The sequence below is a fragment of the Oryctolagus cuniculus genome, chromosome 3 (genome assembly GCF_964237555.1).
Source record: "Oryctolagus cuniculus chromosome 3, mOryCun1.1, whole genome shotgun sequence".
NCBI lineage: Eukaryota > Metazoa > Chordata > Mammalia > Lagomorpha > Leporidae > Oryctolagus > Oryctolagus cuniculus.
The window spans coordinates 8351195-8376048 of record NC_091434.1 but is presented as its reverse complement, the minus strand read 5'-3'; the positions used below and the strand labels follow the sequence as shown (position 1 = coordinate 8376048).

Below are 24854 nucleotides of genomic sequence, written 5' to 3'. Positions count from 1 at the left end.
AGCCAATCAGCCATATTCAGTAAGAATTTGACTGAACTTGGTATATACTTCCTGTTTGTCACACCCATGTATGCATATTCAAAGGTCAGAATTTAATGAAATTAATAACTTTCTTCTGCTTCTTCATGGGCATTGTTAATTGAAATTGGCTTTTTTTTTTTTATCTTGATACACAGTGGCTGCTGGTTCAGTTTGGTATCACCATCCCGAATCATGCCGGGGTGCCAGCACCGTGAATGCTGGCAAATAGCAATCCAGTGGGGAGAGGAAAATAATGTCCTAGTATCGATAGAAAGTTATCCTTGACCTCACAGACCCTTCAAAGACGTCTCAAGGAACGCAGGATCCACACTTGGAAATTACTCTGATGATTCATGAAAGGTCTGTGTGGCAGTGATCCAGGAAGCTGGCAGAGGGCTGAGTTCTGAAGTGGCGGAAGGCCTTCCTGGGATCTGATGAAATCCTTGTCTACTTATCATCTACCCGGGATGATTTTGCCCTCCAAGGTGTCCCCTGGAATGACAGGAGACATTTTTGGTTGTAACATTAGGGAGCAATGCTGCTGGCGCCTAATCAGTTCAGGCTGCAGTCAATGCTATACATGCAACAGAATTACCTGACCAAAAATGTCAGTGGAGCCGAGCTTGAGAACTGCTGCTCCAAACCTCCTGCTATTTGGAAAAACAAAGCAAAGAAAAAATTGTTAAATTTAGGAAAAAATAATCTTTGTTTAAAGGAAGGGCAGCTCTGAAGAGCAGTCCTTGCAAACTACTTTGACGAATCTGGAATTTCTGATTCACTTTTTTTAAAGATTTATTTATTATTATTTGTTTATTATTTATTTGAAAGACAGAGTTACATAGAGGGAGAGAGAGATCTTCCATCCACTAGTTCACTCCCCAGGTGGCTGCAACAGCTGGAGGTGCGCCAATCTGAAGCCAAGAGCTTGGAGCTTCTTCTAGGTCTCCTACGCGGGTGCTGGCCCCCTGATTCTCTTTCTTATCAGGACTCTAAAGGAAGTATCAGTTAATGCAGTGGAGAAGGAGAAGGGACCCAAGTTCTGAAAACAATGAGAAGATGAAAATCAAGTCACTGAATTTAAAACCATGAAAAATGACGTAGATGTCAGTATCATACTGGAAAACTGATGTTAGATAGTCCTGTTAAACTAAGGTGCATGCTGTGACCTGTTATATTTAGCTTTGTTTTTGAAATTCTGGCCAGTACATTAAAAAATGGCTTAGAAATGACAAATACTGGGGTAGGTGTTATGGTACAGCGGGTGTAAACCACTGCCTGCAATGTCAGCATCCATTATTGACGTTTAATTCCCGGCTGCTCCACTTTCAATCCATATACCCGCTAATGTGCCTGGGAAAACAGCAGAAGACAGCCCAAATGCTTGGGCCTCTGTACCCACTGAGAGTCTAGGGAGAATCTGCTGGCTTCTGGCTTTAGTCTGGCCCAGACCCAGCCATTGCAAAGTGAGCCAGTGGATGGAAGATCTCTGTCCATCTCTCCTTCTCTGTAGCTGTGCCTTTCAAATAAATAAAGTAAATCTTAGGGAAAAAAAAAAAGGGAATGACAAATTCAGCTCTTTTAGAGAAAATTATAGTATTGATATGTTCATAAATGTTTACAACACATAAGAGAATCAGTGGAAAATAATAGTTTATTATAGTATGTAAATAAATGAATAGAATATTCATAACTTCCCTAAATGCTAAATGAAACCAACTTGAGAATGAAATTTTTAAAACAGTGTCTAATTTAAAAAGTGTACAAATAGTTTTATCAAGAAGTATGCTGGACTGTATGAAAAGGCCGTGGGAACTTTCTTCAGAAGCTCAAAGAATACTTGGTCTTGGCCTGTGTTATCAGGCAGATAAGATATCGTTAGGATGTCCTTTCCTCCCGAATTAATCTTCAGGTTTAAAGCACTTCCATTCAGGTCACAGCAGGATCTTTTGTGTACTTGCCAGGTACCATTCCTACTGTTTTGAGTCTCTGTGGTCGTGGTTAGCAGAATGCCATCCTTCTGGGTTTTTCAGACCAGAAGTCTCGAGCGTCTTCGTTGGCTGGTTTCTCACTCCTTAGAGTAACGACCTGGGCCTCAAGGAAGTTCTGTGGATGGATTGTGTCTGGGTGCATGGAAGGCTCTTTACAGGTGGTTTTATGTATCAAAGCAGAATATATGTGAAAGAGACCTTAAGTAGTCTGGAAAGCCTAAAATACTTACACGCTGCCTATTACAGAAAAATAAATGCCAACCCCTGTCGCAGACGATCAGGCCTATGACTCAGTGGTCTCTGTCCTCCTGTTCTTCCCGGCATCCATGTCTTTGCCTCCTCTGCTCCAGCCGTACTCCTGCCTTTAGGCCTTTGCATCTGGCTGTCCCCTTGGCCTGGAGCAGCTCGTGACTTGGCTTATTCCCTGGTACCTTCAAGTCTTAGCTCAGATGCCACTTCTCACCCAGCTCCTATTTGAAATGCAGCTGCACCCTGTGGCATCCCTGTTCCCCCTTATCTTGCTCTGTTTTCCTGTATAATGAAGTTTGTATTTGTTTACTATTTCTTTCTCCTCCTAGAATAGAAGCCTTCCAAAAACATGGCTTAACAAGTGTTTGTATTGTTTAAGTTTTTATTTACTTATTTTAACTTCATTTGAGAAAGACAGATCTTCCATCTGCTGATTCACCACCACAGCACATTGCCCCCGCCCCCAGTGCCTCCAATAGCTGTGATAGGCCAGACCAGAGCCAGGAGCCAGGAACTCAATCTAGGTTTCCCAAGTGAGTGGCAGGAAACCAGGTTGAGCCATCATCTGCTACCTCCCCAAGGTGCATTTCAGCAAGAAGCTGCATCAGAGATGGAGGAGCTGGCATATGGGTTGCAGGTGTGCCAACCAGCATTTGAACCGCTGTGACAAACCCTGCCCCCAGTATTTGTATTTATTCAACATGAAATAGAAAGCACCATTAACATGAAACACTGTCACCTTGTTCTCTTCTGCTAAATTCACTCAGATACTGCTGTAAGTAATGTAACAATGTATATACTGACTTTGTGACTAAGGAGGGGCACCATAGCAAGTACCTCCAGGTTTCTATGATGGTGGCCAAGTATCATTGCTGCCGTTAGAGAAGTAGTAAGATAAATGAAATTTCTCAAGAGACCTGTCCTGGTGGCCCTGGCACAGTCCAAATAGTTTTGTGTTCATTACCTTAGCCTGTAGTTAAGGATGATCAGAGGAATTTTTTTTTAAGATTTTATTTATTTATTTGGGAGGTAGTGTTAGAGACAGTGAGAGGGAGAGACAAAGAGAAAGATCTTCCATCTGCTGGTTCACTCCCCAGTTGGCCAAAAGTGCAGAAGCTGCACCAATCTGGAGCCAGGAGCTTCTTCCAGGTCTCCCACGCAGGTGCAGGGGCCCAAGCATCTGGGCCATCTTCTCCTGCTTTCCCAGGCAATAGCAGAGAGCTGGATCAGAAGAGGAACAGCCAGGACTAGAAACAGCACCAGTATGGGATGCCGGCACCGCACGCAGAGGCTTAACCTACTGTGCCACAGCACTGGCCCGAGGATGTTTTTTCTTGAGTAGTCAAGCAGTCATAACAAATGGACCTGGTGATGACTCACCATGAGCTTGGTAGCAGGATCTGAGTGCTCTGTTTCTCGACATGGTACTCAAGTCTGAACTATTATTTGTTGGTTAACTTACATGAGGAGACTTAAATCACTTAGTCAACAAGAGTTTGTAGATAAAAAAAGATAGAAAATTCTATACCTGACTGAATTAGGCATCAAAGAATGGTCAGTTAGTTAGCTGGGGAGAGGGGGGTTGAAGGGAATCTTAATATAAATATACCATATAGATAAAGTTATGGCTCTGTGTCAGTCCAAGAAAACGGAGTATAGATAGCACCATAAAAATAGCATCACTAGAAATGTGTGATTAATCTGAGAGAAGGCAAAAAAAAAAAAGTCATGGCCACAATTATAGTCAGAAACATCAATACTCTACTCTCAATAACTGATAGAACAGGTAGGCAGAAAATCAACTTTCTAGTTAGACCAGAAGGATACCATCAACCAACTTGACCTGATTAACATTTATAGAACACTCAACAACAGCAGAACACACCTACTCATTCTTTTGAAGAATTCTGGGAACATTTACCAAGATATATCACATTCTAGGCTATAAAACTAAGTTACAGTGCTTTTTTTTTTTTTTTTTGACAGGCAGAGTGGACAGTGAGAGAGAGAGACAGAGAGAAAGGTCTTCCTTTGCCATTGGTTCACACTCCAATGGCCGGCGCACTGCGGCCAGCGCACCGCGCTGATCTGATGGCAGGAGCCAGGTACTTATCCTGGTCTCCCATGGGGTGTAGTGCCCAAGTACTTGGGCCATCCTCCACTGCACTCCCGGGTCACAGCAGAGAGCTGACCTGGAAGAGGGGCAACCGGGACAGAATCCGGTGCCCCGACCGGGACTAGAACCCGGTGTGCCGGCACCGCAAGTCAGAGGATTAGCCTAGTGAGCCGCGGTGCCGGCCTCACAGTGCATTTTAAAGGCTAAAGTTATATGACATATTTCCCATGACTACAGATAAATTAGAAATCAGTAACAGAGGGCCCGCGCTGTGGCGCAGTGGATTAACGCCCTGGCCTGAAGCACCGGCATCCCATCTGGCCGCTGGTTCTAGTCCCGGCTGCTCCTTTTCCGATCCAGCTCTCTGCTAATGCCTGGGAAAGCAATGGAAGGTTGCCTAAGTCCTTGGGCCCCTGCACCTATGTGGGAGACCCGGAAGAAGCTCCTGGCTCCTGGCTTCGGATCAGCGCAGCTCTGGCTGTTGCAGCCAATTGGGGAGTGACCCATCAGAAGGAAGATCTCTCTCTCTGCATCTCCTTTCTCTGTATAACTCTGACTTTCAAATAAATAAATAAATAAATCTTAAAAAAAAAAAAAAAAGAAATTAGTAACAGAAAGAGCCTTGGAAAATCCCCAAAATGTTTGGAAGTTAACTACCCTATTTCTGAATAACTCATGGATCCAAAAAGAAACTAGAAAATAGATTGGAATAAAAATGGAAGCATTTCAGTTAGTGGGATGCTGCTAAAGTGTCATTCCAGGAAATTGATAGCACTAAATATCTGTATTAGGAAATCAGCTGAGTCTAAGCTTTCGCCCTAAGAAACTAAAAGAATAGCAGATTTAACACAGAGTAAACAGGAGAAAGGAAATAACTATCAAAGTAGAAACCTATTAATTCAAAAACAACGGCAGCAGAAGAAAATAAAAAGATGAATAATACAAATTCTACCTAAGACTCATCAGGAGAAAGAAGACAAAAATTACCAATATCTGGGGTGATAGAGTTAACAGTACAGATCCTACAGATATTAAAAGAATAATAGAGAATATTATGAAAGATTTTATATAAATAAATTTGACACTCTAGGTGAAAATGATGAATTCCTTAAAAAAAAAAAAAAAACAAAAATTGTCATACTCAGAAAAAAATAATCTGAATAGCCCTATATAAAAGTGATTACATATTTAGTTAATAACCTTCCCGTAAAGAACACTGTAGGCCCAGAAGACTTCATGGGATTCGAACAGCTAAGGATTTCTATGCAAGCTCTTCCAGAAAAGTTAAGAGAAAGGAATAGTTCTTACCTCGGTCTGTCCCATCAGCATTACCCTGACACCAAACTAAGACAACAATACTGTAAGAAAAAGAAAACTTCAGACTGATACCCCTTATGAAGATAGATGAAAAAATTCTAAACTAAATGTTGGCAGACTGAATCTAACTGTAGGATAATATGAGCATCATGACCACCTGGATTTTATTCCTATAATGCAAGGCTGGTCCAGAGTTAAAAAATCCTTCGAGAGCCGGCGCCGTGGCTCAATAGGCTAATCCTCCACCTTGCGGCGCCGGCACACCGGGTTCTAGTCCCGGTTGGGGCGCCGGATTCTGTCCCGGTTGCCCCTCTTCCAGGCCAGCTCTCTGCTATGGCCAGGGAGTGCAGTGGAGGATGGCCCAGGTGCTTGGGCCCTGCACCCCATGGGAGACCAGGAAAAGCACCTGGATCCTGGCTCCTGCCTTCGGATCAGCACGGTGCGCCGGCTGCAGCGGCGGCCATTGGAGGGTGAACAAACGGCAAAGGAAGACCTTTCTCTCTCTGTCTCTCTCTCTCACTGTCCACTCTGCCTGTCAAAAAAATTAAAAAAAAAAAAAAATCCTTCGATATAATTCACTGTTTTAAACTATCAATAGGTGGGGAAAAAAGCCTCTGTTTCTGATTTAAAAAAAAAGAAAAGGAAACTCAGCAAACTAGGAATAGAAAGGAACTTTCTATTAATAATAATAAAAAAGTACTTTCTAATAAAGGTATGTAAAAAAACCTCATAGCTAGCATTATGCATGAAAAGCTGAATCATTTTATTGCTAAAAGCAAGAATAAGAGATGTCCACTTTCACCACTGCTGTTCATCTTTGTATTTGGAGGTTCTAGATTGTACAATCAGGCAAGAAGAATTAAGAGAGATTCAGAGTGGAAAGAAGCAAAACTTTTTATTTGTAGATGGCAACGATTATCTACAAACAAATGCTGAAGGAATCTTCAAAAAAAGAAAACCTAGAATAATTGAATTTAGCAAAATCACAAGTTACAAGATCACTATACAAAGGACAATTATATAGTAGCAATGAACAATTCAAAATTGTTTGAACAGTTTAAAAATCCCATTTAGGGGCTAGCTTTGTGATGCAGCTGGTTAAGCTATTGCCTGCAATACCTAATGTGCTTGAGAAAGCAGTGGATGGTGGCCCAAGTCCTTAGGCCTTTGTCATCCATATGGGAGACCTGAATGGAGTTCTGGGCTCCTGGCCCAGCCCCAACCCTTGCAGTCATTTGGGGAATGAATCAGGGGGTGGAAGATTTCTTTGTGTCTCTGTCTTTCCCTCACTCTCTGTCACTCTGCTTTCAAATGAGATTTTTTAAAAAATAAAAATAAATAACTCCATTTAGAATAACATCAAAATTATGAAACCTCTAAAACATGTCTGTGCAGGTTTTGTGTGAACGTGTTTCCGCTCCTCTAGGATAACTACCTCAGAGTACGGTTCCTTGGGCGTATGGCAAGGGCATATTTAGTTTTATAAGAAACTGCCAGACCTTCCAGAGCTCCTGTATCACTTTACGTTCCTAGAAGCAAGGTCAGAGATGGGATAGGAGTGACTGTCTGTGTGGGAAGTTAGACTTCCATAGGGCAGAAGATGAACTTGGTAAGGAGATGTAAAGTTCGATTTCTGAGAGGGAACTGAGAGGACTTAGTGATTGTGCACACTCAGTCCGGGTTCACATCTGCTGCCCACCCGACGTTTCTCAGGGCGTGAGTCAGCAGACTGCAGCCCAGGTGGCCCCTGCCGGCTTTCCTAAGTGGGGCTGTGCCGGACCGCAGGCCCATCCATTCACATGTGGTCTATGGCTGCTTCCCTGCTGCAGTGTGGAGTTGAGCAATTGCAACAGACCCTGTCAGCCATGAAGCTTTGCTACCTGCATTTCTAGAGAGATGTGGTCCATCCTTCTGATGAACTGCACTATAGCAGATAGGATTTTAGTTAGAAGTTGGGGCAGGGATGGGGAGTATGGAGTGTGCCTGTGTGTTTCCTTTAAACTTAGTGGTCCACATATGTGCAAAGGATACTCAGAAGAAACAAATCAGTCATGGCTCAGGCGCTCTTTCTCCCGTAGTGTACTTTTTAAGTTTTACTTTATCCTAATTTGTATATCGGGAATCTGTGTAACATTTTTTACTTTGAAAATGATAGCACGCAGGAATGGAGAGTAGGGCATCAGTGACCCCCAGAAAAGTATGGAAATCACTGACCTGGTTGACATCAGACATCTCATTCGACACTTGGGACGCGGTGGTGCTGGGCTGCAGCAGCATTTCAATTAGCATGTTCAACTCAAACTTTCTCCTCCCTAGAACTGGTCCCTCTTCCTGACTCCTTTAAGAAGTGCTGCCTCGGTATCCTTGCCTAAACTTTGCAGTCATCACACTCTTTCTTCTTACGTCAACATCTGTTCATTTTAAATCAGTGGTTAGGGAAGGGGCGCAAACATGGACCTTTCCCCTCTTTCTCTTTTCATAAGAGCTTTTTAGGTAACATAAAATTGTAATGTGGGCCTGTGTTTGAGACCTGCATTTCCTTCATTAAGCCTAGTCGTTTAAATTTAGCTCTAAATCTGTCTATACAAAGTAACATATTCTAACATACCCTTATGTTCATTCAAAAAAATTCAGGAAGGACAGAAGAGTGTAAAGAAAAAAATAACACTCATTCTTAATTCACTGCCACATGAAATGACTATCATTAACATGTTGAGATGCCCTTATGGATTCTGTCTTTCTCTGTCCCCCAACTCTGGGACAGACATGTAAATGAGTATAGGATCGTGCTATTAGGTAACCGGCTTTGTTTTTTTGAGTGTTATTTGCCTGTTAGTATAAATATACTTATTTTTCAAGCTTCTCATGGTCTTCCATTTTATGGTTGTATCATGATTTAACCTCTTCAGTGGGATACAGTTTATTTTTTAAAAAAAGATGTATTTTACTTAATTGAAAGGCAGAATTACAGAGAGAGAGGGAGGGAAAGACAGAGGGGAGAGAAATCTTCCATCTGCTGATTCATCCCCCAAATGGCCACAACAGCTGGGACTGGGCCAGATCAAAGCCAGGAGCCAGGAGCTTCTTCTGGGTCTCCCAGGTGGGTGCAGGGCCCAAGCATTTGGCCGTCTTCTGCTGCTTTCCCAGGCGCATCAGCAGGGAGCGGATGGGAAGTGGAGCAGCCGGGACTCCAAACAGCATCACAGGTGTCAACTTTAACTGTTGCACTACAGCGCCCGAACCGTGATACATTGTATTTTGAATTCATTGCTGTTGTAACTGGCACTGCCTGTGATCTCTTTCCATAGTTTAAGTTCCTGAAAGTATAATAGAGGGATTTCACCTTTTTTAAATATAATTTTTAAATATATTTTGCCAATTTGCTTACAGTAAAATTTATATTCTCACCAGCAGTGTCTCTAAAAGTATTTGCCCTTGATAGGAGGGGAAAAAAATAGTAAGCAGCTTTACGTTATCATGATGAAATAGAATATTTTTGTAAGGTGTTTACTTTTTTCTTTAATTTATTTATTTGAAAGGCAGAGTTACAGAGACAGGCAGTTACAGAGACAGAGGTCTTTGATCTGCTGGTTCACTCCTCAAATGACCACAAAGGCTGGTGCTGGGCCAATCCGAAGCCAGGAGTCTAGAGTTCCCTCCAGGTCTCCTGTGTGGGTACAGGGGCCCAAGGACTTGGGCCATCTTCTACTGTTTTCCCAGGCCACAGCAGAGAACTGGATCAGAAGCAGAGCCGCCAGGAGTCAAACCAGCGCCCATATGGGATGCCGCACTTCAAGATTCTATTTATTTCAGAGGTAGAGTTACAGAGAGTGAGAGAGACAGAGAAAAAGGTCCTCCCTCTGTTGGGTCACTCCCCAAATGACTCCAATGGCCAGAGCTGTGCCAATCCATAACCAGGAGCCTCCTCCAGGTCTCCCACATGGGTACAGGGGCCCAAGGACTTGAGCCATCTTCCACTGCTTTCCTAGGCCACAGCAGAGAGCTGAATTAGAAAAGGAGCAGCCGGGACTAGAACCAGCGCCCATATGGGACGCCAACATCACAGGAGGGGGATTAACCTACTATGCCATGGTGCCAGCCCCTGTTTTCCCACTTTGTTTTTTCTTTATTTATTTATAGAAAAAGCACACAGTATAAAGTCTCATAGCCTTGGTGTGACTTGGAGAAGTTATTAGGGATGCTACTCTTAAAATTTTGAAATAGTTACCTCTCCTACCTTACCCTGGGAGGGAAAGAAGTTAGTGCTAACGTTGCTATTAGTGAGGTGAGTATTAGCTGTGAACTTTGGGATATTGGGTACTGTTTAAGTTGACCTTATAGCTTAAATACTTTCATATAGTTATTTCTTAGGGTGGGCATTTAGCCTAGTGGTTGAAAAGCTGTGTCATATATCAGAGTAGCTGGATGTGATACCTGCCTCTGGTTCCTGACTCCAACCTCTGCCTCCAAATGCAGAACCTAGGAAGCTGGAATGACAGCTGAAGAAACTGAGTTCCCAGCTCTCAGCTTTGACCCTGCACGGGCATTTTGGGAGTGAACCAGCAGATGGGATCTCTCTCTCTCTCAAATAGATACTCATTTGTCTCCCTCTGAGCTAAGAAAATTTAAATATATTTTTAAAGGTAATTAACAAATTGTGATCATTCAGTTGTATGAGTGGGGCTTTGAAGCTTCAGATCAGTATGCCTGCCCCCTTGTGACAAAGGGACTGCACTTGTCAGTTCAGACTCTTGATTCTGAGAAGTTCTGCCAAGCCCCCAGACTCTCTGTGGCTCTGCTCTGCTAGGGTATCTCTAGACTCCCACTACATGTAGCTGCTTTGTAGAGACATACAGGGCAAATGACTTAAATGCTGTGAGAAAACAAGAAACAAAATTCTCTACCTCTCACCTAGACAAGTCAGCAGTGATGGACAGTCCACATTATCCAGTCAAGCGAGTAGGCTTGTCATACAGGGGACTTTTCTATCACGTGGTTCTCCTCTTGCCCATGTATTTATAAAACATTTGGCTGCTATTAAGAAAGCAGTCTGTGCCCATGAAACATAATATGAGGCTAACTGGCCCATACAAGTGCTTCTGTCTCAGAACACCATGTTCAGCTGACAGACACCTCCCAAACAATTCACTCAGCTAACAGAACCACAGAGTCATACTGTGTGTAAATTGTCATCTTTGACATTGGTGTGGAGGTGGAATATAATAAAGACATGTAAGTAAGCCCTTTCCCAAGCTCTTGAGTACGTTAGAGAAATGAGGGAGACGAAAGAGAACTCTAAAGCCAGTGATGAAGGAAGGCCCAGCTGCTGTGGGCTCAGGGTAGAGGGGAGGTTTGAGGACACAGAGGCTCTGGGTGGAGAGGGGTGAGGGCTGACAGGCATTCAGGTTAGCCTGAGCAGGGCGAGAGTGTTGAGTGCAAGACAGGGCACTTTATTTGGAAGGACTTTATTTGAAGGACTTTATTTGGAACTTGAGATCTTAAGAAATTAAATGGATCTCAAGGGTCATCTGGCCCTGCCTCCTTAATTAGAAGAAATCCAGAGAGTTTCCATGAGCCCACACAGCTGGGAGAATTGCATAGGGGAAACTTGAGTCAAGGTCATTTTCTCTTGGTTAGGAGCCCTGTCTGTAGCACACAGAGGTAGAGCCATCAGCTTTGGAACTAACATGAATTGGCCCTTGCCTGTGAGAAAAGGCGAAATAGAGGACTAATGAACTTGTCAGATTTACAACATGCCTGCAAAGAGGCTCCTTCCTCCAGCTTCTCCAGATGTTAACATTGTACACAGCCAGAGCTCAGTGATTCAAATCAGCAAAGAACCTGAACATGAACTAAACCACAAGCCTTTTCCAGATACCATCAGTTGTCCTAGTAATGGTCAGGATCCCACAGTGCCTTCAGCTGTAACATCTCCTTTAATCTAGAACTTTCCTCCAGCTTCCTTTTTTTTAATGGCTACAGTTTTGAAAAAGTTGGAGCTAGTTATTTGGAATGTTGCTTGATTTGGACTTGACTGGTGTTGCCTGATTCAGTGTGGGTTATACATGTTGGGCAGAAGTACTGCGGTAGCAATGATGCTGTGTCCTTGTGAGGGCATCCTATCAGGGGCACATGACACCAGCAGTCTCAGTACTGGTGATGCTCGCTTGATCACGTGCTGAGGGTGTGTCCCCTCCTTTTGTTAGTAATCAGCCTGGGGACTGGGCATCTTTTCCAAAAGCTTCTTAAGTGTGTCGCTAGACTTGAGGCAGAAATATATCAAGATGGAGCAAGGAAGTTGAGGAAGTTTTGATTAATCAGAGAGTCTTATAGCAGTAAACCTAGATGTTCAGATGTGGAGTCGACAAAGACTAACTTCTCGTGAGGAGGATGGGGCGGCTTTGAAAGGCGTGCTGCTGGGACTCCTGGTTGAAATCATCCCACTGAAGAAATGTTTCTCAGCTGCACTGAAGGACTGGAGGCAGTTGGAAGCGTGAAGTATTAGTGAATCGTCGCCTTTCCTTCCGCACTCGCAGCTGTGGAAGCTGAAAGGGAACATTTTCGGTAGAGCACACCCGAGGTTGTGCAGGGCAGCCAGAGACGGAGCCACCAGCCTGCGCAGTGCTGAAACGAGCAGTCTTAGGAGGACAGGCAACATGGTTATTAAGGGACCAGGGGATTAGGTGACATATGCTGATTGAGCAGCTTGCCAAGGGTAGAGTTTGGAGGGGCTGTGCTTGTGATCAGCTTACTCAGTAGGTGTGAAGAGGCAGATGGGTGGTGGCAGATAAGGAGGATGTGGTCAGAGAGGCAGAGAGCACACTGACATAATGCACACAGGCCAGAGACAGAGAACCAGGCATGGTCAAATTAGAACCGGAATGGCCAAGTTTGTTCATAGATGTCTGCTGAACTGCCCTTCCTGTGAACTACTTCTTAACTTTACTGGTGATCTTTCCCACCTTTCCTCCCTGCCTCCCCTTTCTTACACTTTGTTTTATCCGCTTGTGATCTCCCTATAATGGGGAACAGAAGTCACACATGCAGTTGAAAAACATGTAAACGAAAACTCATCCATTGAAATGGCTTTTATAATCTCTGCTTATCAGGATGACTTTGTTAGGTTGATTAGGTTTAGTTTAGTTTTTTTGTGTGTGTGTGTGTCATTGTCATGATGCTAGTTAACCTGTGTGGATGGTACCTAGCCGTGGAAGTATCCAGGTTTAGCAATTGCTTCTCCCATTATCTACCTCTGAATAGTTAAGCACTTTCTAACTGTTAAAATCCCGTTCCAGTGTGGGTTTATATCGATGTTGTTTGTGGCTTGCGGTTGGTAGACTTACTTACATATGTAGAGATAAATTTTTAAAGTTTGGTGAGAGATGGAAAAGAAGAAATAGGGGCGGCATTCTTATGCCGTAGGTTTAGCCATCACCTGCAGTGCCATCCCATATGGGCACTGTTTCATGTCCCTGATGCTCCACTTCCTACCCAGCTGCCTGCTAATGCACCTGAGAAAGCAGTAGAAGGTGGCCCAAGTACTTGGGCTGCTGGCTTCAGCCTGGCCACGGCTGTTGGAGCCATCTGGGGAGTGAACCAGTGGATGGAAGATCTCTCTCTCTGTCTCTCCCTCATTCCCTCTAACTGCCTTTCAAATAAGAGAAGAAATAAGAAGCAGTTAGTACCAACATAGTTAACATTTTGGTCTACTTATCTCATCCTTCATCCTCTTTATTTTTTTCTCTTAAAAAAAGGAAAATGACTTACAAACATTCAAACAAGTGAAATTGAGTGAATGGAAAATGAAAGTGCTTTTCTTACTCTCTTCATAGGTAGGCAGTATCAGTGTTGTGTGTGTTCTTCCAGTTTTCTCTGAGATCTCAAGACAGATCACAACCAAACTTAGCTTTGTAAACCCCTAAGTTGCCCAAACAGAACAAAACACAGCGTGAGCACAGGGCGACCTAAGATTTCCAGCACAGCAGTGTGTCCTTGAGCGTGGAAAGAGGCTGCGCTCCGTTCCGTGGGGGACGAGGTGCTGTAGCTGGCTGCCGTGAGGCCAGCAGGGGCGAGATGGCCCACGCTCAGGTGCGTGCTAACTGTGCTCATCGACCGTCTCTGCTCACCACTGTGAGTCGTTGTCGTCCATGGGTTGCCCGCCTCCTTTGAAATGCAGTCACCCTTTCTACCTCTTGGGTGACATTTCTTTGTACATTCTTAGAGGAAGGCCCATTCTTGCCCAATATTGCACTAAGATTTTGATTTTTTTAAAGATTTATTTATTTGAAAGTCAGTTACACAGAAAGAGAGAGAGAGAGAGAGAGGTCTTCCACCTGCTGGTTCACTCCCTAATTGGCCCCAACGGCAGGAGCTGCGCCAATCTGAAGCCAGGAGCCAGGAGCTTCTTCCAGGTCTCCCACATAGGTGCAGGGCCCCAAGGATTTGGGCCATCTTCTACTGCTTTCTCAGACTATAGCAGAGAGCTGGATCTGAAGTGGAACAGCTGGGACATGAACTGGTGCCCATATGGGATGGCAGCACTACAAGCAGCGGCTTTACCTGCCACACCACAGCACCGGCCCCAAGATTTTGATTTCTGGTTTTAATGTTTCCCTGCCCTTTCTTTTGTCAATGGCAAAAGGTTAGCTCGATTGTGATCTTGCTTTGCCCATTTGATGATCCAGCAGCCTCAGAGGGAGTTTAGAGGTAGGAGTCCAAAGTGGTGTAGGAGTCCAAAGTGGTTTCTTTCTTCCCCATTTGTGTCGTTTCCAGGAGTAACCAAGTGGACTGCCCCCTTCTTCCTCTGGCTAGAATTAAATGTTTCTTACTGGTGTAGCAGTGTCTGTTTCTGGGACTGCTGAGGTTCCGTCCTTAGTTTCTTTTTTTTATATTATTATTATTTTGACAGGCAGAGTTAGACAGAGAGAGAGACAGAGAAAGGTCTTCCTTCTGTTGGTTCACCCCCCAAATGGCTACTACGGCCGGCGCCTGGTCTCCCATGCGGGTGCAGAACCCAAGGACTTGAGCCATCCTCCACTGCCTTCCTGGGCCACAGCAGAGAGCTGGACTGGAAGAGGAGCAACCGGAACAGAAACAGCGCCCCAACCAGGACTAGAACCCAGAGTATCGGCGCCACAGGCGGAAGATTAGCCTAGTGAGCCACGGCGCATTGTTAGCTGAGTTGATGTTCAACTACTCATCGGGCAGCTTGGAGTACCTGCAAGCACCAGGATCCTACTGAAACAGAAGGAAACAGTAATTTAGAAATCTCAAGGAAAAGTAGAATTACATGCAGTTGTGAGGGATACTATGAAGAAATACGTGATGGTAAGACATTGTACTGCTAGAATTTACCTAGAAAGACTTCTCTGAGGAATCATTAAGCTGAGCATCTGAGTCCATTGAAGAGCAGGAGTTGGCCAGGAGGTGGGGCACAGGAAGCTGCATGTGCAGGGACACGAGAGAAGACCAGTGTCGCTGGAGCCTCAGTGCACGACGGTGGAGAGGGATTGCAGTACATAAGGTGCAGTTACAGAGGCAGGGCCAGACCTTGCAGACTTTTACGGACCATGTTAAGAAGGAAGTTTTCTCTATCCTAAGAAGCGATAGGTAACCACTGAAACATTTTAATTTTAAGCATAGGTGATGTCTTAATTATATTTGTGTTATGGAGAGATCAAGCTAATTATGATGTGGAGAATAGAATGTAGAGGACTTAACAGGGATGCAAGGAACTCAGACAGAGGTTATTTAATAGTCTAGCCAGGAGTTATTGCAACTTTGGCTTGGGTGGTAATGGTTGCAGGGATAAATGGAGTTGGGAGAGTTTGTGGTAAATTAGTTAAGGGGCTGGATGAGGACAAGGGAAGAGTTCTGAAATACAGCAGCGACAGTGGTATCGTTATCTGCAGTAGAGAACAAAGGAAGGGTGCCAGGCATTGGGGTAAGATCTTTTGTTCTGTTTTGGATGCATTAGGTTTGAAGTGCCTTGGGACGAACCAAGTGGAGACATTTTGAGTAGGCTGATGAATGTGCTGGTTAGGCCTGGGAGAGGAGAACTGGATATGAGATAGGAATCTGTGAAGCATCTGCATTTAATTAAAACAGTGGGTGTGGATGAGATCATACAAACCAGAGAGAGCGAAGGGGAAGGCCTGGTCCTGCTTTCAGTATTGCCCCAAACTTAAATGGCCTAGGCAAGGAGGATGAACCAAGGAGGAGACAGGAGGAGCAAGTACAGAGATGGGAGGGGAGAGAGGGTGGTGCTGAGTCACAGAGGATGAGGGAGGAGCAGTTTTGAAAGGAGGTTGTAACCCACAACTCCAGATGCTGCCAAAAGCCCAGGTACAATGACCACTGGAAATTGTATTTAGTGTCGTGCAGTTGATTGGTGATTGGCCAAACATCATGACATACTGGCATAGAAGCCATGGGGGGTTGGGCTGAGGAGGAAGTGAGGAAAGAGACCTGGACTTTAATAAACACAGGCAGATGCTCTGGGAAGTTTAATTATGGGCTGGGCAGTAGTAGCTGGGAGGGAGTTGTGGGGTCAAAGTAGAGCTCATTTAATTTTGTTAAGGGATGTCTTGGTCATGTTTAAAAACTGATAGGGAAAGTCAGGTGAGAGGAGGAGCTGGTTATAATGAGAAGGAGAGGATGACAAGGGGAGATCCAGAGCAGGTGAGGAGAGTGGAATGGTCTGCCTGGTGCTGGGTGGCAGTGTTATTTTCTGAAAAGGAAGGGACTTCCTAGGTGAGTCCAGTTGCTGTTCAGGGCAGAAATACAGTAAAGAGCTTTCTTCCTAAGTGTGATCCTGCCAGTCGTCTTTTCTTTTTTTTTTAAAAGCACAGCTTTATTGAGATGCAACTCCATGCCCTAAAGTTTACCTATATTTAAAGGGTAAAATTCAGTGGTTTTCAGTTCAGATTTGTCCAATCATCACCGCAGTCAACTTTAGAACATTTGATCACTTCAAAAAGAAATCTGTACCCTTTAGCTGTCTCCTCTTATTTCTCAGTGGTCTGTTTCTGTCAGAAGAGAGCATAAGAGTATGATCTGAATCCAAAGTTAAAATCATGGAATGATTTCAAAGAAGAGTGTAAATGGAGATGTATGAAGGGTAACTATGAGCTTTAAAATCTTAGTCTACCTGGAGAAGCAAAGGAGGCTGAGACCTTCTACTTAGGAGTCAGTGGTGTAGAGCCAAAAGATATGCGTTCACAGAACCTATTGTCTCAGTCTTCCTCGTCAGAGAGAGTCATCTGAAGGGTCAAGGTTGGTGAAATAGGATTGAAAGCACAATGTCGCTCCCCGTCTTCGTGGAGGAACGACACAGGACCCTGCGCTGTTCTTTCGTCTGCTCGGCCCTTCCCGGGTTTGCTGCTGGTTCTTCCCGGGTTGGCTACCATCCCTTCCACCTCCGTGGAAGGGCGGTTCCCCCTGGCCACTTTCCCCACTTCCGCAGGGGAGCGGCACACCGCCGGCCGGCTCTCTCGGGGGCTGCTCAGGTGTTCCTTCAGATAGATGTTCCCCTTAGATGTTCCTGGTGCATGTTGTCTCTCTCCTCCTTTATAGTCCTCTTCCACCAATCCCAACTCTGCTACCCACACGCCGAGTACGCTGCTCTCCTCCAATCAGGAGCAGGACCAGCTCCTGCAGGTCATCGGTCGAACTGGAGGCAGCTGCGTAGAAGCTGTTTACTCCTCTCCCAGCGCCATATTGTGGGAGAGCAGATGCATAGAATAAGTCTTAATTCCAGTAACAGTCTAGTCCGAGCTGCTCCCAGTTGCTCCCCACAGCACAACACATGGAAATAGATTGTAAGGGAACAACTTAACTCTTGCCAAATGCTGCCTCCTGCCCAGAAAAATTGCATTCTGGATTATTTAAAATTTTCCTATGGGGTGATGAACTGCCGTCAGAAATCTTCAAGGCATTACAGAGAATAATGTTCTTAGATAACAGCAGATTTGGAATGGTGAGGACTCCTTAACATGGTACTGAATAAGACTTCGTGATGAGGTTACTGGTTATTGGCATTTCAGCAAGAAAGCGAAGTTACTGGAAATCAGCATAGGCAGAGTAAAAAGGTTATAACAAGTTCATTTCATTTTCATATAGTTGGAAAATATGGAAGAACTAGCATGTTTTTATTTTTATCAAGATGTTTAACAGAAATGAATATGATTTGGAAATAGATACATGTGTCTGACCGAGCAGCTATGCCCTAAGATGTCCACTAAAAAGGGTATGGTGATGTGAAAGGCATGATAGGTTATATTCATGGTTCTTTCTTTTGCAGTATTTTGATCAGTGATGGAGGTAGGCTCTGGAAAGCATACCCATGAAATTTTTCAGATGATGCAAATGCAAGAGCAATAGCTGGGGTATTGAATGCCCTTCAGAAGTCACAGATACCTCCATAATCCTGAGTGATAATAAGATTAAATAGTGCGATGAGTTAAAGCCTTCATTGTAGTATCCTTCATCCCAGTTTAAGAACATCTTTGGAGAAATAGGATTTTAACAAGCCATGCCTGTGAAAGTCAGAGGTTCAGTTTACCCTAAATGCTCTGAGTCAATTATATGACATAGTTGGAAAAATTCTGAAAGGTGCCTTAGGGCTGCATTAACGTTTGCAATGGGGACTCGGTGGTCTTATAACCATTCTGGATACGCTTAGAACGTTAGCCCTACCATTCTTAGGAGGATAGTTACAGAAGTTGAAAGGGGGTTTTCTGGAGAAGACAAATTAGGGTAGATAGGCACACTGCTTCACCCACAGCCTGCACCTGCAAGAGAAGTTAGGCTACTAGCTGATTCGCAGTACAGACCCAGGGCCAACAGTGTAGTGAGGCAATGTTTGTCTCCTTATAAAATTGGCAGCTATCTGATTCTGAAATCTGCTAATACTGCATTACTGACACTGGAAATATTTAAGGTGAAGCAATGTGATCATTTGGTGAGAAGGTTACAAAGGGGTTCTTTAAGTACCATTAAAATGCTTATATTCTGTGAATTTGTGCTAAGTAACCTTCCTGAAGTGTATTTCTGGTGAAAAATGTTTATATAGGTTTTCACAACCTTTATGTTTTCACTATATATATATATATTTTTTTTTTTTTTTTTTTTTTGACAAGCAGAGTGGACAGTGAGAGAGAGACACAGAGAAAGGTCTTCCTTTGCCTTTGGTTCACCCTCCAATGGTCACCGTGGCCAGCGCACTGCGCTGATCCGAAGGCAGGAGCCAGGTGCTTCTCCTGATCTCCCATGGGGTGCAGGGCCCAAACACTTAGGCCATCCTCCACTGCATTCCCGGGCCATAGCAGAGAGCTGGCCTGGAAGAGGGGCAACCGGGACAGAATCCAGTGCCCCAACTGGGACTAGAACCTGGGTGCCGGCACCGCAGGTGGAGGATTAGCCTATTGAGCCGCTGCGCCGGCTTCAATATATCTTTAATATTTCATGTGTGTCTCCTTTGTTGGTTTATGGCTAGCTTATTTTATGAGAGTGTTGGTTTGTTTGTTTGGTTTTTTTTTTTAATGATTGTTTTAGGTTTTATAACCCCCTTGTTGGGTTGTCTTTAGGGATATGCATCTACTCTTGCTAGAACCTTATGCCACTGTGCTTCCTTTAACCCCCTTTGAACCATTGTTGCCATACATTTTCTTTCTACATATGTCATAACCCCAGAAAACATTGTTATTTTTGCTTTAGCCATTTCTCTTTTAAAGAATTTTATTAGTTAATAGGTAAAATCTTTTATATTTACTTGTATCACTGTCTCCCATGAGATTTGCATCTTGAATCATTTTTTTTCCTTCTGCCAGTAAGACTTCATTTCTTGTAGGACAAGTCTGCTGGAATAAAAATCTTTTTGCTTTTCTCTTTATTTCATCTTCATTTTTTGAAAGATACTCTTGCTGGGTATAAAATTCTAGGGTGACAGTTTATTGGTCTTTTTTTCAGTATTTTAGCAGTGCTCAACTTTTGACTTTGGCCGTTTATGCCAAGAAGTTTGTTGTTTTTCTTTTTCTTGTTTTCTAATCTGTAATGGCTCTTTAAGATTTTCTCTTGGGGCTGGTGCTGTGGCCCGGTGTCAGCATCCCATATGGATGCACGTTTGAGTCCCAGCTGCTCCACTTCCCATCTAGCTCCCTGCTAATGTGCCTCAGAAAGCAGTGGAAGATGCCCAAGTGCTTGGGCCCCTGCACCCACGTGGGAGTCCAGGAAGAAGCTCCTGGCTTCAGCCTGGTCCAGCCCAAGCTGTTGCAGCCATTGAAGAATGAAGCAGTGGATGGAAGATTGTCTCTCTCTTTCTTTGTCTCTGTCTCTGTCTCTGTCTCTGTCTCTTTCTCTCCCTCTCCCTTTATTTCTCCCTCTCCCTCCCCTCCCCTTCTGTCTCTCTCTCTCTCTGTAACTCTGCCTTTCAAATAAATAAATATTTAAAACAAAAAATAAAGATTCAGGGCCAGTGCTGTGGTGCAGCGGGTTAAAACTCTGGCCTGCAACACTGCATCCCTTATGGCTGGTGGTTCAAATTCAACTGCTCCACTTCCCATCCAGCTCCCTGTCAACACACCTGGAAAAGCAGAGGAGAATGGCCCAAGTCCTTGGGCCGCTGCATCCACTTGGGGGACCCAGGAGAAGCTCCTGGCTCTGGATCAGCTCAGCTCCAGCCGTTATAGCCATTTGGGGAGTGAACCAAAGGATGGAAGACCTCTCCCTCTCTCTGCCTCTCTCTGTAATTCTTTCAAATAAATAAAATAAAATCTTAAAATAATAGTCTCTTTATTATTGAATTTAAATAATTTGATTACTCCTTACCTTGATGTAAAATCTTTTGCCCACTTTTGTGCTTGAGATCTTTCAACTTTTTTGGCTGTAAGGTATTGTAGTTTTAACTTGGGGAAACCAGTTATTATGTCTTGAGATATTTTGTGTATACTTCCCCCTCTTTGGGGACTGCACTTAACTGCTAAAAGTCATCCTGCAAGTCAGTGAAGTGATGTCTTTATTTTCCTCCCTGTTTCTTTTTTGATAGTTTTACTGCTCTGTCTTCGTTAACTGTTTCTTCTGCAGTGTGTACACTCTGCCAATGCTCTCCAGGGTGATTTTCATCTCGGACGTTGTGGTTATTATTTCTGAGGGCTTGATTTGAGTCTATGTCTTCCATTCTTCTGTTTAATGTGCTTAGTTTTTCTTGAACATATTGAATATAGTTGTAGTAACTTTTAATGTCCTGTTTTTTAATCCCCCCCAAGAAACCTTTTTATTTAAAGAATACAAGATTTCATGCATTTCATAAGTACAACTTTAGGAATATAGTGACTCTTCCCATCATACCCACCCTCCCACTCTTCCTCCTCCTCCCTCTCCCATTCCCAGTCCAATTCTCATTTCAATTAACTTTAAACACAGAAGACCAACTCTATACTAAGTAGAGTTCAACAGTTTGCATGGAGAGAAAAGACAAAACAAAACAAACAAACTGTTCCTCAACAGTCAAGACAATGGATGTTCAAAGTCATTGCCTCTCGAAGTTAATTTCACTTTTTTTTTTTTAACTTAAAGAAGCACCCAAGAATGATGCATCTTTTGCAAGCAGTTAGCCGTAATTACAATACCACTCTTCGAGGAAATGTCCTGCCTGGGAAGCTGGTGCACAGTGACTCTTGTTGTTGATTTAACAATTAGCGCTCTTAGGTGTGACTGTCCTTCTTCATCTGTCATTTCTGTGGCTGTTTCTGTTGATCAGTTCTTCCCATTCTTGGTGGTATTTTCCAGTTTGGATTCTCCAGGCTCACTGTGAACCATCATTAGTTTAGGGCTAATTTTCTACAAACTGGAGCAGAACCTTCCCAGTGCTCTGCCTGATGCCCCTTGCATAGCAGCTTTTCCATTGCAGCTGATGGGAGCAGAGTTAGCTTGCAGCCCGCGGGAGCTCTGCTGCTCTGTTCGCCGCCCGTGGCAGCTTTCCCCTCAGGGACGTGCCTATCATTACTGCCTGCAGAGCTCTGACACACTCTGCAGCTCCCTCCTCCCTGCCTGCCCTGTCCCATCACCAGTTCCCAGCCCTGCCTTCTCAACTCGCAGAGACTCCCTGTTCTGCTGGCTTTCCCTGCCCGTTGCTGTGGCCTGGCAGTCAGGTCGGGCCTTTGAGTTCCCCTCATTTGTTTCCCTTCTCTTGGAGATTGCTGTCCTGTGCTGCCTGGGTTCAAAAATTATTGTTTCATGGGGTTTACCCCAATTGCTAGTTTTTGGCCCAACCCCTATTCCGTCATTTTGGCCAGAAGTGGAGGCTCTTTAATCACTTTTTTTTTTTTTTTTAAGATTTATTTACTTACTTGAAAGGCGGAGACAGAGAGGTCATCCATCCACTGGTTTACTCCCCAGATAGCCACAATGGCTGGAGGTAGACAGTCGGAAGCCAGTTTCCCACATGGGGGCAGAGGCCCAAGCACTTGGGCCATCCTCTGCTGCTTTCCAAGGCACATTAGCAGGGAGTTGGATCAGAAGCAGGGCAGCCGGGACTCAAACCAGCACCCGTATGGGATGCAAGTGCCACAGGCGGCAGCCTCACTGCTATGCCACAGCGCCAGCCCCTTCAGTCGCTTTTTAGTTGTTAATGCCTTAGCTTTGCACTTAGAGCCTTCATCAGCTTTGTTTTCTGCTGTTGCCGCCTCATTCCCTCCACACCTCGTCCCTGACAGGCCCTGGCCTTCTCCCACTCCTTCATCCTTGGCTCATGCTGGTCCTTTTCCCTGATCCTTGCTTGTCCGAGTGTCTTCATTCTAGGCTCTGCTCAGGTGCCTCTTTGCTGATGTCTGTCTCCCACCTGAGAAGGACTGGCCCTTTTCTCTGTGAAACCCAACACATTGGCAGGGTTTTCGGTGTTCAGTGCACTGGCTGGTCCCTGTGGAGCAGGCTTGTCGGCCCACCTTCACAGTGTGCAGCTCCTAAGGGCAGGAAGGGAGCTTGCCCACCTCTGCCTCTTGTACATGGTTCTGCAGGCATGTAATACACAGAAAAGTTATTTAACAAGTGTGAGTGTGTTATGTTTGCTAAAATGACTTGTTTTTCTCCTCTTACCCAAACCCTGCCTCCAAATCCAGGCTACAGAAGAAGTATCCAAAAATCTGGTTGCCATGAAAGAAATTCTGTATGGCACAAATGAAAAAGAGCCACAGACTGAAGCAGTGGCGCAGCTGGCACAGGAACTGTATAATAGTGGGCTCCTTAGCACCCTGGTAGCTGATTTACAGCTCATTGACTTTGAGGTAAGAAATCAGTTCCTTATTTTTCAAAAACAGTGCACTAATCATAGTCTTTTTCTATATGTTCTCTCCTTTGGAGCATCTGAAGATTCCTGTTGGGCTCTTGGCTCAAGGGCTCCTGACTGCGCTGAGCATGCCCAAGCCGCCCACCTCATTAGCAGGGCCGGGCAGGAACCCAAGTGCGTCTCAGGCCCAGGCCAGTTTTCCCTCCATGTCACCTCACTGTAGAGTTTCTTGGGTGCTCATTGTGCCTTTTCATTTAGGTTGTATATAGTAAATAGTCGCCCTTCAGAGCCTGTAGTAGATTATATAACTCATTGGCCCTGGCCTCTCAAGGAATCAGCAATCTAAAGAAGAAAGCCATAGAATGTTTTAAGAGTTTTAGAGATAGAAAGCTTTTCAGAGAATGTCTAGGTTTGTCTCTCTTTTTACTTGTTAAGAATTCATTACGTTTGTTCACAGCTTTTACATTTTTTAATTAGTATAACACTGAAATAGCAGGGGATTTTGTAGGCGATTCTGAAGTTCTGTTTTTTCTCAGGAAGCTTGACTCTGGCAGTGTTGGGCCTGTGGTCCTACTAGGCCTGTCATCTGGAGCAGAGCAGCTCGCAGGAGTCCTCACCAGGGCTGCTGTGGACAGCACAGCTGGCTTTTCTGTCTCGGAGCCTGCTTTACCATTTGGGACTGTGGCTCAAGTTTACACAGCTGGATCATGTCATGTCAGATATTTAGTGACTTCTAACAGTAGGCTAATAACGGTCCTTTATACTAGTCTGAGAAGCATGTATGGCAATGAAGCTCCGTGGCAAGGTCATGGGCAGCCTCTCTTTGACTTTCTTTTCCAAGTGTGCTTTGTTTTAAGCCCCTGTGTTTATCAACCTAAGAGATCGGATGTCTGTGCAGGCACTTGGAAGGCAGGTGTATGTCCCAGGGGAGAAGCTGCAGCCAGAAAGCCAGAGTGAGTGCTGGAGAAGGGTGAGAGGACCTGGGGCCCAGGTTATGTGGCTGTGATGGTGATCACAAAAGACAACAAAAATGTCTTCCTCACTGTGGAGCAGATAGACTGGGGTATTTCCATTTATACAGCTGGTCTCATGTATTTTTAATGTTGTATCAGATTCCATCAACAACAGTTTTTATTGTTGGGGACGCACTGGAACATCTAGTTCCTTTTCATTTGTCTCCACCCGTCCCACTCCTCAGCCTGGACACAGAGCTGAATATTCATTTGGGACTTGAGGGATATCAGCTGAAGAGAGCGTGTGCCCTTGAGACTCGTTCTTCGAGATTGCGGTTCCTGTTTCTGTGCGAGCCAGGCCCCAGGGTGATCTCTGTGTGTGCTTTAGGTAGGCCCTGGAAAGCTGGCGTGTCACTCGCTCTCCCCCGCGTTTGTCAGCCTTGAAACAAGTGGCTGCTCTGAAGCCTCTCCTGGGGTCCAGTTTTCCGTTTGTTAATTTCTTGTGCAGCTTCTTGATTGTGAAGTTCACTAGATGATAATAATGATAATAATGTCCATCTGATTTTGTACAGTGCTGTAACAAAGTTTTGATCTCTGAACCACTGCATTATATAATACTCATTGCCTTCACTTTCAATCTGTGCACTCTTTCTGAGCAGATCTCGTTTAACGGGGGGATATGTCTACTTGATATTAAAGCTCAGCTTCTTACAGTCATGTCATGCTCATTATACTAACGTAGCACAGCGTCCCCTCCTTAAAGTGTATGTGCTGTGCACAGCACAGGCGTCCTCTTTGAAGCTGCTGTTCCAGTTGGGTGGGATTCAGATCCCTGTAGACTGTAAGCATATAGCACAGTTTTGTTTTTCATCTCCAAGTCAGCATGAGTCTGAAGGTTAGAAATGATTGCAATGATATGTGGAATGTAG

The 24854-nt window shown here is 44.4% G+C and overlaps 1 protein-coding gene across 3 annotated transcripts in view; it reads left to right on the top strand.

The window, feature by feature from the left end:
* CAB39 (calcium binding protein 39) overlaps positions 1-24854 on the top strand; it is a 93540-nt gene that overhangs the window by 46553 nt on the left and 22133 nt on the right. For all 3 annotated transcript variants that reach the window (XM_002712517.5, XM_051848108.2, XM_070070080.1), the window contains one exon: positions 22806-22970. In XM_002712517.5, coding sequence (XP_002712563.1) covers positions 22806-22970 — 165 coding nt within the window. The remainder of the gene's footprint in view (positions 1-22805; positions 22971-24854) is intronic.